The sequence below is a fragment of the Chanos chanos genome, chromosome 2 (assembly GCF_902362185.1).
Source record: "Chanos chanos chromosome 2, fChaCha1.1, whole genome shotgun sequence".
In the NCBI taxonomy this organism is placed as follows: Eukaryota; Metazoa; Chordata; class Actinopteri; order Gonorynchiformes; family Chanidae; genus Chanos; species Chanos chanos.
In genome coordinates this window covers 16,804,998-16,822,244 of record NC_044496.1, presented here as the reverse complement: position 1 = coordinate 16,822,244, position 17,247 = coordinate 16,804,998, and the positions used below count along the sequence as shown (strand labels likewise).

General features: G+C 42.7%; 1 protein-coding gene and 1 non-coding gene across 2 annotated transcripts; both read left to right on the top strand.

Annotated features, from left to right (window-relative positions):
• Positions 1-16,423, top strand: LOC115804601 (cytoskeleton-associated protein 5-A-like). The gene is given in 44 exon segments (XM_030765113.1): positions 1-57; positions 218-411; positions 578-784; positions 897-1,068; positions 1,215-1,350; positions 1,625-1,725; positions 1,820-1,933; positions 2,021-2,125; positions 2,352-2,441; positions 2,934-3,098; positions 3,248-3,376; positions 3,534-3,680; positions 3,906-4,016; positions 4,162-4,272; positions 5,360-5,452; positions 5,628-5,813; positions 6,184-6,278; positions 6,394-6,451; positions 6,579-6,704; positions 6,805-6,947; positions 7,145-7,319; positions 7,475-7,588; positions 7,794-7,922; positions 8,510-8,704; positions 8,875-9,007; positions 9,141-9,226; positions 9,822-9,938; positions 10,255-10,374; positions 10,501-10,650; positions 10,779-10,982; positions 11,091-11,226; positions 11,433-11,626; positions 11,819-11,994; positions 12,356-12,532; positions 12,699-12,819; positions 12,971-13,150; positions 13,684-13,871; positions 14,065-14,140; positions 14,327-14,515; positions 15,097-15,213; positions 15,327-15,401; positions 15,523-15,712; positions 15,861-15,988; positions 16,205-16,423. Coding segments are annotated over 44 exon segments (6,129 nt in total).
• On the top strand, positions 12,110-12,207 carry LOC115806246 (small nucleolar RNA SNORD67). Its single transcript, XR_004025148.1, has one exon. It is a non-coding gene; the product is annotated as a small nucleolar RNA SNORD67 (small nucleolar RNA).
• Positions 16,424-17,247: the final 824 nt, after the last annotated feature.

Below are 17,247 nucleotides of genomic sequence, written 5' to 3'. Positions count from 1 at the left end.
ATGGGGGATGACAGTGAGTGGATGAAGCTTCCCACTGATCAAAAATGTGAACATAAGGCAAGTGAACTTCGCATAGCATGTGCAGATACATGTCCTCAACCTGTATCACTATGTCATAGTAACTTGTATTCTCTGTTACATACTGCCTTCTGGAATGCATTTTGGTTACTGGAATGCATATATCTAATAGTAATCTTGCCTCTCAACCTTTTCCCAGGTTTGGAAAGCAAGACTGCATGGCTATGAGGAGGTCCTGAAGCTCTTCCAGCGGATCAGTGATGAGAAGAGTCCAGAATGGGGGAAGTATCAGGGCTTGATAAAGAAGTTTGTGACAGACTCTAATGCTGTCGCCCAGCTGAAAGGACTAGAGGCTGCTCTTTCCTATATAGCAAATGCACATGTAGCTACAAGGTTAGTTTACTAAGCAAACTCTGGCAATTGTGTTGTAAGTTATGTTATGGACATCAGAATTTTTTATTTTATTTGTAATTTAATCTGATCCTTACATACTCTGTATATGTGTTTCAACAACTTATTTGGATCATAATTTATGAACTATCCTTTTCTATTAATGCAGGACCGTTGGTGAAGTAGTGTCTGGTGTGGTATGTAAAGTATTTAACCAGCCAAAGGCCCGTGCCAAAGAACTGGGAACAGATATCTGCCTCATGTATATAGAGATTGAGAAGGGTGAGGTTGTGCAGGAAGAACTCCTCAAAGGGCTTGACAACAAAAATCCCAAGATTGCCTTAGCCTGTGTGGAGGTTTTACGGAAAGCGCTCAGGTGAACTGTTGTTTGTTTCTAATCATATATTATACCACATACTTCTGTTGGTTATGTCAGTGTGTGACTATTTGTTTTGTTTTCCTCGTTCCTAAATAATTTCTGACTGTAGTGAATTTGGATCAAAGATAGTGTCACTGAAGCCCATACTGAAGGTGCTGCCCAAACTCTTTGAGTCACGAGAAAAATCCATTCGGGACGAAGCTAAACTATTTGCTACAGAGATATACAGGTGGATTAGAGAAGCCGTGCGACCTTCTCTCCAAAACATCAACTCTGTACAGGTAGATGCATCTTAACAGATGCTGGTTGTCAATAATTTTTTGTCCGCTGTTATCACATTACAGCAGCATGTGCTGTGCTCATGAGAATGTCTTTCTGTTATTGCAATACTGGCCTGTATTCCATTTCCATATTTCTGTGTTCCCAGTTGAAAGAGCTGGAGGAGGAGTGGGCAAAGCTGCCAGCATCGCCCCCCAAACAGAGCCGTTTTCTTCGCTCTCAGCAGGACCTCAGAGCCAAATACGAGCAGCAGCAGGAGAATGGAGGAGGTGGTGAAGGGGATGGTATGTGGTCCCTTGCTCTAGCCTGCAGGCAGCCTGGTTTCAGTGCGAACAAAATTGTGTTCTACTATACTGCTGCTGACGCACTTTTAGAGTTATGGGGACCATATCCATGATGAGGAGGCCAAGAATATTTACAGCAATTTTAGTATAATTATGAAAAGTTCCCTCATCTTTTTGACTTGGAAAGCAGTGATAAGATAACCCTCGGTGACTTACAATGTGTGGAGAGACAGTCCATTTTTCTGAGTATATGAATGTCGGTTGTCTCTTCCAGGTGAGGAGTTGGAAGAATCTGCACCTGTGGTTGATGTCTATGAACTTTTGGAGGCAGTGGAGATCCTCTCTAAGCTCCCAAAAGATTTCTATGAGAAGATTGTATGTGTTTTTCCCCTCCTTTCTGTACCTAAGCAATTGAACACTACTGCATGTAACATTAGTGTTCTAAGACCTGCTGTCTGTGTGTCATCAGGAGGCTAAAAAATGGCAGGAGAGGAAAGAGGCCTTGGAAACTCTGGAGGCTTTGGTAAAGAACCCAAAGCTAGAAGCAGGAGAGTATGGAGAGCTGATCCGTGCTCTCAACAAGGTAAAGGCATTGGTGACTGGAGACTGATAAGAGATGGACCTTATCCTCATGCTGTGAGTCACTGATGTAATGTTTCTGCCCCTCCAGGTTATCGGTAAAGACACCAATGTCATGCTGGTGACGCTGGCTGCCAAATGTGTAGCTGGACTTGCATCAGGACTCAGGAAAAAGTTTGGCGTGTATGCCAGTCATGTAAGTTGCTCTTTTTTGCGTGGGGGGGGGCAATAAGCCTACACTGCTGTAAGACTCTTATGTCATGACTTCTGCTTCAGTGCAGAAGGGTAAACGATAAAGTTTCCCTTTTACTGTTTTGAACCGTAGTGATTGTTCACTCATGTTTTTAATGAGGAAGATTTGCTTATACTCATTTGGGTGTACTTGTAGAGATGTATAATTTGGTGCATTTTGCTGTCCCCAGCTGGTACCTACAATACTGGAGAAATTCAAGGAAAAGAAAGCTCAAGTGGTTCAGGCCCTGCAAGAGGCGATCGATGCAGTGTTTCTCTCTGTGAGTACTGGACAGATGGAGATTGGTTTCTTCATTTGAGTTGCCTCTGTACAGGCATGTTTCACCCAAGTGCCTACCAGCTCACTATTGAGTTTGAAAGTGGGTGTTCTAGTCTCATGGAACACTTACCTCTACTACTGTAGTCAGTGTTGACACATTTATGTTGGCAGATTTTTTCTTTTCTTTTAAATATAAGGCATTTAAGTCACAGTACTCGTTAAAACTATGTTTATAGCATTTCATGGTGACAGTAAAAACTTGCCTCTCCTACCTCAAATTCAGTTTGAGACAATTAAACTTTAAGAAATTAAAAAAAAAAAACACACACACATTCATCCAGTGTTCATTGTATCACAATACATTGGTTTCATTTGACACCAATTAATTTTAAAAATCATATCTTACCAATGTGTGCCCCAAAAGGGTTTTTTTTTCTTCTTGATCGTATTATGATGTCACTTTAGTAGGCTAATTAGTGATGATCCTCTACAGACTACCCTTCAGAACTTGAGTGAGGATGTTTTGGCTGTCATGGACAACAAGAACCCTTCTATCAAGCAGCAAGTCTCTTTGTTCCTGTCCAGAAGTTTCTGCCACTGCACCCCTGCCACACTCCCTAAAAGCCTGCTGAAATCCTTTTGTGCAGCACTAATTAAGGTAAAACTGCCGTGGTGTTTTTTTCTTTTTTTCCTTTTTTTTTTTTTTGTTCATCTTCATCCACCAGATTAATTTGGAAATATGTTGTAAATGAAAAAGCAGGCACCCCCCGTGTCAACCACGGTCTTTGTCACATCTTCATATTCCAGCAAGTAAATGACTCTGCGCCCGAGGTCAGGGATGCAGCATTTGAGGCTCTTGGCACTGCCATGAAAGTGGTTGGGGAGAAAGCTGTTAATCCTTTCCTAGCTGACCTTGACAAACTCAAAGTGGACAAAGTGAGTCTTTTGTACTGGTTATGGTTATGCAGTAATTTTTTATTGCTTTTGAACTGTAGTGTACACAGTCAGCTTGGATAAGAACTGTGCTTTTCATCTGTGGAGGTGACTGGTGCATACAGGACTGAAATATTTATGGTTGGTTGTTTTGCCAAAGATTAAAGAATGTGCAGAAAAGGTGGAGTTGGCTGGAGGGAAGAAAGGGGCTGGGGCAGTGAAGGAGAAACCTGCCTCTAAAGTTGATCAACCTCCACAGTCCCAAGCCAAGCCCTCTGGGCCTCCCAAGAAACCTACAGTGGCCAAGGTGCGTGACTTGTGTATTTGTTTGAGCAAGCCCAGTCAAAGACTGCCAAATCATCTGTTCATCTGTTATGAGTACTAAACAGTGCAATGTTAATGTGGTTATAATTAGGTGTTTGGAATACGTTAAGGCACAGAGGAACTCGGTGTGAAATAACCTACTCCTTTTGTTTTGATGAACTGAGTTTCCTCCCAGTGTCCAAAAAAGCGTTTAAACATATCGTTTCAGTCGGCAGGACCAGCCAAGAAGGTAAAGCCATCCACCTCTGCAGCTGGAGGTGGTGCCAGCAACAAGACCAAGAAAACTGAAAACAAAGAAGTGATGGAGGCTGAACTTTCTGTTAGTAGGAGTTTTATACTGTTCGGCTCATTTAAATACTCAGTAATTTTGGCTTGTGCTCTGTGTAATCATTTGCATTAGTTTTGATGGAGATATTATTATGGAGACAGTTCTGTTGACTGTTTATTTTGAATGATTTCATCAGCCTGAGATATGCGAAGAGAAGGCGGCAGCTGTTCTTCCTGCGTCCTGCATACAACTGCTGGGCAGCTCCAACTGGAAAGAAAGGCTGGCCAGCATGGAAGAGTTTCATAAGGTACTGTACTTTTGAACATTCTAAACCCTTGATATTGCTTACCTACTTATGATGAATACGTAATACCTCCATGAACAGATTTTCAGGAAAGGCTTCCTTTGATTTCGACCAGTGGTCTACAGTAGCCTCCTTTCTGGGGACACAACCCAGTCCTTATGACTGCAAACAGCAGTGAACGACCAACCTGTCACAAACATTCACCAACTCACACTTTTATCCAGCTGTGGGTCAGATAATGAGTGGCTCTTGAATGAATTTTCTCCATGGTTGGCAGTATCAAACTACTGATAATGAGGGTGCTGATGAAACATCACTAGCCCTATTAAATCATGCACAGGAAATGTATAAGCTATCTTTCATGATGTATCCAAGCTGTGCACGCTATCAAAGGCAAAGTTAGGAATGGAGAATTGGGACACTGACAGCCTCATTTGTTGGTTCATTATAATTGGGCCTGTAGCCAAACTGCTCTTTGCTAAAATGATGCTCAATCTGCTCAAAACAGACAAACAGCAACAATCAATTGTGTAGCATCTTGCCCTTTTAACATGCTTAAAGTAAAAGGCTCAGTTTGCAATGGTATATGAATTATCCTTGGTGTCCCAGTTCTCTGTAAGGACATTGTGCTGTGGAATATTTGAGTGACATGTAACCTGTGATTAAACTGCGCTTCATAAGGTTTAAGAGAAATGTGTGTGAGCTAAAAAATTCAAAGATTTCACTTACTGTCACTTTTTCTTTCCCCATCTTCCTGCACAGCAAAAGCAGCTTTTAGTCATTTGTATGATAGCTAGAAGAGTCACTGTATTTCTTTGTGCGTGTATGTGAGATGCCCTTCTGATGCATACTTTCAGGAGGGGTGCTTTGGGGCATTATTAAGCACCTGTTGAACATACAAAGTGAGAAGTGGTTTGTCTTAAACCCTTGCTCATTGTCATGAGAATATTAAGGGTATAATATGTGTAAGTGTGCTATGGAAATGTGCCACAGTAGATATGAGCACTAATGCAGTCTGTCATCTAGTGTTAGACTGAACTTCAGTGCTGTTTTCTGCTTTTTCCATATCTGTGTTGCTTGACTCTCTCAGGCTGTTGAACAGATGGGCAAAAATGAGATGCCATGTCAGGCTCTCGTTCGCATGCTGGCCAGGAAGCCAGGCTGGAAGGAAACCAACTTCCAGGTACACTAGTCTGTTTTTTTTGTTTGTTTTTTTTTCTTTTCTCTCGCTACTAGCTACGTTGGAGTGCTCATAAGTACAGTTCAAAGCTCTTACATGAGCACACTTTTCCTGTTTGGCTGTTGTTCTTTAGCAATGTGTTTGTGTCTGATAATTTCACTTGGGTGAATATTTGCAGGTAATGCAGCTGAAACTGCAAGTGGTGGCCGTAGTGGCTCAGAGAGGTTTGTTTTCTAAGACATCTGCTCTGGTTGTGTTGGATGCCCTGGTGGATAAAAGTGGAGATGTGAAATGTGGAGTCAAAGCCAAGGAGGCCCTTACAGCCATAGGGGAAGCCTGTTCTCTCCCATGGACTGCAGAGCAGGTTTGTGATTTTTGCTGTGTTTCTGTGATTTTAGTTCAAGAAACAAAGTTTGCTTTTGTTTATAGTCCAGCAGAGCTGGGTTTGATACTTTTTGAATTGTTTTGCTTGGACTTGATGAATTAGATTTAACAGCATTTCCAAAAACTTTGAAATCTGCCAGCTTATACTTAAACTAAATTATCTGACCTATTCTATTTTAAAATGGGTTCGTCTATCACTGACATATCTGGGTATGCTTTAAAAAGAAGTAAACATTCCCAATGCAGTGTACGTGTGAGCACAGCTTGTGTAGTAACCCTTGAGTTCTTCCTGTAGCGAAGCCTGGAGAACAAAAATATAAATATTTGTCACTTTCTTTCTCCTCCTTCAGGTGGTGTCTTTGGCTTTTGCCCAGAAAAATCCAAAGAACCAGGCTGAAATTCTCAGTTGGCTGGCAAATGCCATAAAGGAATTTGGCTTCTCAGGGTAAACATTCATTTACATTTTATCTAGAGGGTATAATTAAGCCCCATTAGCTCCCTTTTTACTTTGAGGCTCAAACTGAATGAACTTTGTTCATTTAAATCTTATTGTCTCGTAGCATAAATGTGAAGGCCTTCATCAGCCATGTCAAGACAGCTCTTGCTGCCACCAATCCTGTGAGTGCCTCTGTATTAAACATCTTTTTTTTTTTTTTGTCTGTGTGTGTGTATTAACCCTCTAACAGATCTCTGTCTAATGTTCTGTGATTCATGAATGACATCCTGTGTTTTGATGTAATTTTAGGCTGTGAGGACTGCTGCCATCTCACTCCTGGGTGTGATGTATCTGTACATGGGAGCTCCAGTGCGCATGTTCTTTGAAGACGAGAAAGTGGCCCTTCTCTCACAAATAGATGCAGAGTTTGAAAAGGTTATTAATGTTACAAAACATTTTGAAGTTGGTTTCTATTTCTCCTGGTGTATGTTGTAATTCAGTTGGTGCAAATGTTGATATTTGGGGTTGTTTTCAGATGAAGGGTCAGACCCCCCCAGCCCCCTGTAGAGGATCTGTAAAGAGAAGTGCAGAGGAGGGTGGAGATGTGGGAGAGGAGCAGGAAGAAGAGGCAGCAGGAGGCAGTGATGTTGTTGACCTCATTCCCAGAACAGACATTAGGTGAGCCAGAAAGCACCAGCTGTGCCCGCTGGCCCTGGTTTTTGTACAGGGGGTGTATTACTGCAGTCTGTACTAAACCTGAATGTTCACTGGATGAACTTTTAAATCAGAATGTGCAACAAAGATTAGGAAATCTGTTTTGCAAGGCTAGAGATGTAAAAAGGGGATTTTGATCGATCTTGATGCTCTGTCCACAGTGATAAAATCACCTCTGATATGGTGTCAAAGATTGGCGATAAGAACTGGAAGATTCGAAAGGAAGGTTTGGATGAAGTGGCAGCTGTGATTTCAGAAGCCAAGTTCATCAAACCCTCGGTGGGGGAGCTCCCTCTAGCCCTGAAAGTTCGACTCTCGGATTCCAACAAAATCCTGGTATAAGAGCGTTTTGGTTTCTGAGCCTTGCTTCCATGCAGTCTTGTCAGTGAACCTTCTTACCCAGGATATGTGCCATATGCTGTATATTCAAAAGCATTAGTACTTAAAGTTGATGCCTATCTTTAATTCATGCATGTCTCTGATGTCCTCAGGTTCAGCAAGCCTTGTCCATCATGCAACAGATGGCTGTAGCCATGGGCCCTGCCCTTAAGCAGCACGTCAAAGTACTGGGCATCCCCATCATCTCTGTTTTGGGAGACAGCAAGGTAGCTTGAAATTCACTGCCAGTCTCTATTACACTTTAATCGGGGCTTCAGAAACTGTTCAGCAGCCATCTATGTCTTGTTTGTCCTTCTGTTTTTGAACCCTTCCGCCTTCATCTGCACCCATTATTTCCCTGTCTCTCCTTGTCTTTATCACTTATCTCCTTTTCCCTGACCCATTCATTCGTTCTTGTCCCCTATTCTGCAGAACACAGTGCGAGCGGCAGCCCTCGGTACACTGAATTTGTGGGTAGAGCAAACTGGGATGAAGGATTGGCTTGAAGGGGATGAACTGTCTGAGGAGCTGAAGAAAGACAATCCTTTTCTCAGACAAGAGGTAGGCTAGTCTTTCACTAACACTTCACCCACAAGAAAACGATTGTCACAGTCAAGGTAATATAGCTATGCTTCTGCCAAGCCGTGGTTTAAGGACCTGTTCCTGTTCCTCGCTTCAGAGTTTGATTGAACAAGTCACTTCAGGGCTCGTATCTCTGGGCAGGACATGGTATTTAGAAAGCGTTTTTTTTTCCTACTTCCAGCGGGAAGTGAAATTTACTCTAAAAGATTCAAATCAGTGACTTAAAGCAGTGAAACAACTGCCTGTGGGAACTGTTCACTCATTTTATTCATTTTTCTGCTGCATCACAGTGAAAAACTCCTGATTGGTTTTCTTTTTGTTTGTTTTGTCCTGTTCCCAGGATTTTTGGTTAGGCAAAATGCTTATTTTTCTGTTGATTGTAAAACACTACGCCTCCTCCCCACTGCTTTTGTGGTTCCCCAGAGCTTAAGATGCTGCATGTTAATTACCCTGTTAAACCTTTTGGATTTAAAAAAACACCATATTTTGCCTGCACACTGCTAGTGTAATCAGGTTTTGATTATTCTAAACCTCATTATGGGCTGTTCTCTCCTGTCTCTCTCTAGCTGCTGGGTTGGTTGGCTGAGAAGTTGCCAGCCCTGCGCTCTGTGCCATCTGATCTAATGTTATGTGTACCACACCTATACACTTGTCTGGAGGACCGCAACGGGGACGTCCGAAAGAAGGCTCAAGATGCATTGCCCAATTTTATGATGCACCTTGGCTACGACAAGATGAACAAGGCCACTGGAAAGCTAAAGGTGAACTTGATTTTTATTAACAGCTCGTACTGTGTGGAGGAGTGGTCTGTTTTGAGGATTAATGCTCAAGAATTGCATGGCTCCTACATAAGATTTGTTCACAAATACTGTTGTAATTTTTGTTCATGTTCTTCTTTCACCATGTTTATCTGTGCTGTATCGATCTTTAGGCTTCGTCTAAGGACCACGTGGTTGGTTTGCTGGATAAAGCAAGAGCCATTATGCCTCCTAAACCTGCTGCTACCACCAAAGCAGCAGCAGCCAACCCTGCTGTCAGTGGCACTGTGATCAAAGCCCCAGCAGGTCTGTTCACACTCTGCTTCAGGACGAGGAAAATTCTTATACCCTTTTGTTAGCACTAATAAATAGCCCTGTGAATGTCTTTCCATTGCGTTTGATTTTTTGTTTGTTTTTCTTCCCCCACATTTGTTTTTAGCTAAACCCCAGTCAGTTAGTGAGGAAGTGGTGGAGGCCAAAGCAGAAACCAAAAAGGTCAAGCCTGCATTAGGAGTCAGTGGAAAGGTAGGAAATCTATGCTTTGTCTTTTAAAAATCTCTGCCGCACCTTTACCCGTTCCTTAGGTCCCAATAGACTCGTAACTTAAGACACTGAATTGTATTTGCTCCACATTGCAGCGGCAAAATTTTTCATCCAGCAAGTTGACAGTGACCACCTTTCTCTGATACCTAAGAAAATAACAGCACAGTCAGCAACCTGTAATCCACCCTCGTGGCCATCGGTTTACTTTCCATTGCACAGCAAGATTTGAACAAGACATTTGTTGAACTCCCCAGTGGACTGCTCTAGTTTGTGCTTTCAAAGTTGGGCAAGTTTTATTAGTGGCTTTAAAAAAACTGCAGCAACATGTTTGTATTGATTCATTTTGACCATGTGGTCATATAGAACGGACTGCTAAAACTCACTGACTTCTCTGATTTTGCCAGTGATTCCTGTAGTGGAAAAGACTAATGGAATTTTGGTCTTTATTTAATTGTTTAAAGATTACTCCCATTTTAAACTCCCCGTTACTTGTTTTAGGCAAATTTGTGGCTATCATTTGATATACAGGTCAAGACAGGTTATGAATATTTTGGGTTTTTTTTTTTTTTCTGTGAAGAGGGTTTCTCAGGAGCTGAACACTAGCACCAACTCCAGTCTGAACAGCAGCATGGAGAAAGACAATAGTTTCAATGGTAAATCTAAAAACAGCTCCAAGGCAAAGCCCAGTAAACAGGTACTGCAGTACTATCTCTGCCACCAGCCATGAAGAAGTGAATGAAACACAGCGGTTTTGGTTCAAAATAGGCTTTTTCAATCATTTTCACAAAGTGCTCCGGTGTTTCTTAGTGACTGCTATCAGTCTTGTCACCTTCACCTCCTCCTGTGCACATTCACAGCTTTGGTCTAGTCACAGAGGCTTCAGGTGGCACCGCTTGGGTGACAATAAGGGTCGCAACATAACCTGCTACCATTTGTGTTGCTCATTCCAGATTCTTTTGCTTACGACCTCCGTTCTGTCCAAGATTAATCTTGCTTTCATTTCTTTCCAGGGTGTTGTTGGTAAGAAACAGTCATCAAAGACGAATGCTGAGGAAGATAAGTCTGGTCCTGTCTTTATCTTGGTTCCCAATGGCAAAGAGCAAAGAATGAAGGACGAGAAGAACCTGAAGGCAAGTTCGCCATCCAGTATCATAGAGGCCTGATATGCCTCTGGTAAACATATTAATGGTAAACTGGTGTGTTTACAGTGTTGTGGCAGTATGGAACATGTTTTAATATTTATTAATATGCTACAGGTGCTGAAGTGGAACTTCATGGTTCCGAGGGATGAGTATGTGGAACAGCTGAAGACTCAGATGAGCGTGTGTGTGGCAAAGTGGCTGACTGAAGAACTTTTTCACTCAGATTTTCAGAGACACATCAAAGCTATTGGAGCCATGATGGAGGTTGGTGTTCATGTGTCTTTACATACTTGATGACATGACCTAAAGCACAAATCAAGGCCCTGGCTTTGTCTTTTACACATTCTACACTCAGATGGCCTCTGTAATTTCTTTTCTGTTTATTTGTTAAGCGCTTGGAGGCAGAGAAGGAGGCCACTGTAAGCTGCTTGGATCTGATCCTAAAGTGGTTCACTCTGCGGTTCTTTGACACAAACACCAGTGTACTGATGAAGGCTTTGGAATATCTAAAGCTCCTTTTCATTAGTCTCAGTAATCAGGACTACCATCTCAGCGAGTATGAAGCCAACTGTTTTATCCCCTACCTCATCCTCAAGGTAGGTCTGTGTGGACAGTGAGATCAAGTTTTCTACACCTAACATTACACACATGTGTATGAAGTCAAAGCATAAGCCACAGTGTCAGTGTTGTGCTGTTTCCAACAGGTTGGAGAGCCAAAAGATGTTGTGCGTAAGGACGTGCGTGCCATCATTTCCATAATGTGTAAGATTTACCCTGCCAGCCGAGTTTTCCCCTTTCTTATGGATGGCACAAAATCCAAGAACTCCAAACAGAGGACTGGTGAGTTAAACTGTTTGTCTTGGAGTCTGATCTTGCCATGATGCATAGGTGGAAATGGTCACTGTCTATAGGCCTGATGGCTGTTTTATGTCAGTGTGCATCAAGTCATTTGATTAACTTCATAAAAGACTAAAAGTATACACACACAAATGTGTAAGTCAGGTCATACTAACCATTTTGAACTTTTTTTGTTTTCTTTCCTGCAGAGTGTCTTGAGGAGCTGGGTTCTCTAATAGAGTTTTATGGCATGTCTGTTTGCCAGCAGTCAGCAGCAAAGTCACTCAAAGAAATTGCTGTTCATATTGGAGACCGTGACACAGCTGTACGCAATGCTGCTCTTAACACAGTGGTGATTGCATACAATGTCTGTGGTGAACAGGTGTACAAACTCATTGGCAATGTAAGTGCTCAGTGCTAAAATACAAAATCTCTCACCAACCCCAAAGCATAGAATTGTTTATACACATCTGACTTTAGCAGATGGGGTTTGAAAAACAATGTTTCATTTGGATGGTCTGTTTTATCTATATAAACGTTGTCAAAGTCCATGGGGATAATGCTTTTATTTATAGATTTATTTATTTTTTGAAAGCTTTCAGAGAAGGATATGAGTATGCTGGAGGAGAGGATCAAGCGCTCAGCTAAGAAGGCTCAGGTTATAGCGCCTGCCAGAAACACTGAGGAGAAACAGCCAAGAGTGATGCCTGGTCAGCCTAATGCCAGTCTGCTCTGTAAATCCTCACAGGATGAAGTGCCCACAAAGCTCAGGTAGCCTGACCTCTGCTGAACCATTTACTGTAGACCTCTGTAAAGCTGAGCAGTTCTCAATCTTTCTGAATAAGACTTGGAAGAAAAGAGTGTTTTTCGCCATGTGTTCTGTTTCTGGGAGGATGATATGAGCCTGTTTGGTGAGGAACTCCTGCAGTGGCGGGATCCCCACTCAGATACCTGATGACATACACAGGGGCCATCTGACCAGACTAGCACTGAGACTAAAAGCAAATCAAGTTGTCCTGTTTTTCATGTTAATACCATGGTAGCAACGTGCCCCTGTCTCTTGCGTTTCTAAAGAATTTATGGCAAATCTGTTACAATTCCTTTCTTTCTCTTTATCCTAAATTCTTAACAGTCAACTCCGGGCCCAGAATGCCCTGCTGGCACAGCAACAGAGTGCTCCGGTCCGTGCCGAGTTCCAGCTGGACCTGGAGCTTATTGAGAGGGACCACGCAACGGTCACTGAACTGCCTGACCTTGTGCAGCACAATCTGGATGATCTTCTGGAGCCTATCAGTATACCTGAGCCCAAGTATGTACACATTTCATACACAGTTGTAGCTCTTAATTTATTCGTAAACTGAATGTTCCCAACTGTGTCAGAGGGCATGCTCTGATTCTTATAGTTTCAGCTCAGTTAGTAATACATTTATAAAATGGTGATCATTTTTTCTCCCTCCCTTCTGCTGTTCGATTAGACTCCGTCCCGTTCCTGCACAAATGGATGATGTGCAAGGAAGCACAGCATCCACTATCAACTTTGTCATCTCACAAGTGGCCAGTGCTGACATAAACACCAGTATTCAGGCCTTGTCACAGGTACACACAAACACCAGAATCCTGTCACAGTCACATGCTTTTGCAACTCACTTTATTTTGTCTTTCAAGATGAGAGTTTCTGTCCCTCTCTACAGTAATGTCCATACACAGAATTTCAAACAAATCTGTCCTGTATTAATTACTTTACCAGATAGATGATGTTCTGCGTCAGGAAGGCAGGGAAGAGGTCATGGTGGGTCACACTGATCAGTTCCTCATCGCCACCCTTATGCAACTGAGGCTCCTCTCCAGTACACACATGGCCAATGAACGACTTGACAAACATCAAGTTTACAAACTGTACAGCTGTGTAATTGGGTCCATGCTCACTGTGAGTATCTTTCTTCCTTTGCCCCTTCCTGAGGGTGAATTATAAGTTGCAGGGTTTTAAATTAGCCTTGCATCACCTGTCTTGGTTTGACTGGTCATCTGCTGTCTTTCTCTCTTTGGTGCTGAATTGTGCTCTAGGCATGTTGGGTAGTGGTGAATGGTTCTCCTGAGTTTCAGCTTATTTTACCCAAAGAATTAAATATTTGCACTATCACTTCAGTACCATGGAAATTTCTACTGGAAGTAATTAGATTAGCACTGACATGTTAGCTGCCTTGGGGGATGTGTTTCTCTGGATTTTGATGGCTGTGGTTCAGGTTCCTTACATATTCAGTCTTGCCTCTAAAATCCTCAACTTCACATCAGGCCTTAAAGTCAGTTGTGAGGGCCCAGACAAGTTTTACGATGTACATCTTTTAGGTTTTTACATCTCTGGATGTATAGCCCTATATGTGTGTGCACAGTCAACGCTGCCTGTGATGGCGTGTTAAGCAGAGTTGTTCCTGGTTTCACTCGGTCTTTGTGTCTGTGCAGTTGTTTTCAGTGGAGCGTGTGGCTCATGAAGCGTCTACAGGAGTGTTGAAGGACCTGGCCCAGTCTCTCCTGAGTCTTATGCTGGACCCCAGGCTGGAACAAAGCGAGGATGGCCCCCAGCTTATCCGCTCTGTGCACATGCTGGTGGCCCGTCTGCTAGAGAAGTCTGATCAGACCAGCATACTCAGGTATTTGCAGCTTTTCACGCTGAACATATGTTTAGACCTGAAGTGCAACAACTGGGATACATTATTACATCTTGTGGAAATAAAGTCTTAGAAAGGGGGGGAAAAAAAAGATTTGTTAGAACATCTTAAATGAGAAAGCATGCAGAGTTCATTTGTGTTTGATAGATACTAAGGGTATCTCTCTTCCCTGCAGTGCCCTGCTGATGCTGCTACAGGAAAGTCTTATCTCCACTGCTGGTTCCCCTAAATTCTCCGAAATGGTTATGAAGGTATTGCTAATATTTTGCAGTTTATTACCTTTTCTATACAAAGCACAATAGAGCAGTAGTGAAAGCTGGTGGAAAGTTGATTATTCAGCTCACACCACTGAAGCCCATATTGGTGAGACTCTAAAGGGGATTGAAAAGAATAGGTATTGACCTATCCATGGTCTGTCTTCTCCACCCATTTTCCAGTGTCACTGGCGTTTGATAAAGTTCCTCCCTGAGCGGATTGAAAATATTAATCTGGACCGGATACTGCTGGACATCCATAACTTCATGAAGGTCTTTCCCAGAGAGAAGCTCAAACAGCTGAAGAGTGACATGCCTCATCGCACAGTCAAAACCCTGCTGCACACGCTCTGTCGACTTGTGGGACCCAAGGTACAGACAGCACACTTCAGGTCTCATCTTGTCAGATGTAAAATACCTGCATTTTGCTTGGAAAGGAACAATTTCTAGCTCTCCCTAACGAATTTATATCTGAAAGTCAGACTGGGGGCAGCTGTGGCCTATAGGTGCGTGAAGGGGGCCTGAAAATGAAAAGGTTGCCAGTTCGATCCTCCAGACCGGCAGGAAAAAATGTGGGTGGGGGGAGTGAATGAACAGCGCTTTCCCCTCCCTCAGGGCACCTCAGGCGATGTAGCTGTGGCTGCCCACTGCTCTTAGTGTGTGCATGTGTGCTCACTGCTCTCTTTGATGGGTAAAATGCAGAAGTCCTTGGAAGATTCTAGTGCCCTTGTACATTGTACCTGAGCAAATGACAAAATAAAGGCTTCCTCTAACCTCAGTACTGCAGGATAATACAGAGCCATCTGTGCACAAGTCAGAATTATAAGTAAAGCAATTTGTCAGCTGTATGTGGAGGGGCATTGTCAACTGGTAGTCTTTCTGCACCGAAATGTTATTGCTTTGTCAGTGAACAATTTAACATGTAGAAACCTGTCTTTCACACTTCTTAATAGATTCTGGACCATATGAGCCTAATTGAGAACCGCAGTGAGTCAGAACTGGAGGCTCATCTGAAGAATGTGATGAAGTCATCTTCTGTATCCAAACAGGAGAAACAGCTTACACGGATGGTACACTTGCACTCACACTCACAATCATCCTCGCTTTCAGAGCAGTGGATTTCAAGCCATCAGATACAGAACGCATCAGTATCTTATTAGTTTCTCGCTATTTTTTTGAATAGGTGCCAAAAACCACTGAAGATGAGGTTCTTAACAAGATCTTCAAGAAAATCTCATCCAAAGAAAACTCCAAAGAGGTGAGGATGTGCTGTCGTCATCTTCTTGCAGTGCGTTCGCACTGAGGCATTCACGGCATCTGGGCTTTAATACAGAGAGAGAAACTGAATGGGTGTTTTTTCTCCTGTCCTCCCAACTCAGGGCATGCGAGAGCTATTGGAATTCAAGCAGAAGCATCCACAGATGGATTTGACACCCTATCTTAAGAAAACCCCTTTAAGCATTCAGACCTTTGTGGAACGTGGTCTCAACTTGAATGCAGAAAAAGAAGGCAAGGCCAGAATGATGACCACTAGTGGAGGTTAGTTGTGTTGTGTTGTTACTTTTGTGTGTTCATGTGCATTCCAGGAAGAGCAGGTGTTGGCTTTGGCACAGCTAATGGGGACCCAGATCAATTTTGGACACTTGTAATGTTAATGATCTCTTTCTTAATGGACGTGAGCTATCTTTTATTTAATCCTGAACTCTGATTCCACCAGGTCCTCTGTCCCAGGGCACTGGAAGCACATCTCAGCTTACGTCCCAGAACGTGTCCCTTGACCCCTCCTTCTACAGGGAGAGACTGCAAAAACTGAGGCAGCTTCATGGTTTGGAGAGCAGTTCAAAGGTAGTAAATAGTTCAAAACCGCTGAACAGGATTGCCTACTGTGATGGTTGTGCCTTATAGGATTAAGTGTCTTTTTCTCATACAGTTCATTTCATGGTAATGGAAGTTCTTCAAATTGGATGTACATGAACTCAAAACATTTAGAAAGTTTGACAGATTTAAATGGCTGACTCTCCCCTCTCCAACTTGGTTCACACTTCTGCTCCTCTCCCACAGCCAGTGGATGGTAGACCTGCTCTGACTGCATTGAATTCTAAACTGGTGGCGTCCTCTTCTTTGGACCTTCTGCATTCCCAGCTCTCCCAGCTCAGAGAGTCTCGTGAAAAAAGCAGCCAGGAACCCCTGCCTCGCAGCATCCCTGTAACCAGTGACCCTCCCCCCAGCCTCAGTGAATTCCAGAGGAGACTGGAGAGGCTGAAAGCTGGCTTACACTGAGTCCCCACCTCTTTCCTTTTCCTTTATTTCTGTTTTATTGCCCCAAGTCCTCCACCAAATACATCTTTTCAGTGCCTCCAATGAAGCTTCCCTTTCACTGAGTCTGCTGTACTATTTTAAATATTTCATAAACGCTTTGTAAATATGTCATTGTAATGTATTCCTGTACATCTCCATTTGTTTTCATTTTTAATCTTGTCAGTTTTGTCAATAAATAAGAGAATTAAGATGATAGTTTGGGGGTCCCTGCTTGGTTTTGGGTGTGTTAATTACTACAGGCAAAATAAACACAGCAGTATATTTGGCTAATGGGTTCACCAATACTAAGGTTGTAGATACAGAAGATTTCTCTGCATATACAATAAGTTTCTCATATCTTTACTAGACGCAGAGAATGTAACTTTTTCTGTTTGAGGGAGCTTTTTGAGCTTTGAAGGCTGTTTTGTTCACCTGTACGAGAATTATAGGCAGTATCACCTCCCCACCCCACTGTTAGTGAACAAGGAATTGAAAATCCTTGTTGGGAATGGAGGTACAGACCGAGGTGAGAAAGGAGTGAATACTAAAACCGGCTGCAGTTGGTCCGGATCCACTAAAAAATAAAGGACAGGATTGAAAACAGTCATGAGAGAAAAAGGCATTATTTAGATGCGTTTCGCCCTTTAAGACGTATAGTTTCGGCATTGATGTCGGTAGAAAAAAGGACGGTAAAACCTATATTGTTGGGTTAGTTTATCAATAGAGTCCCTCTCCTTACGTACAACTCGGTGCAGAGCATGAGCAGCAACTGTGATTCCAATCGTTTGTGAATTTCTGTCTTTAAA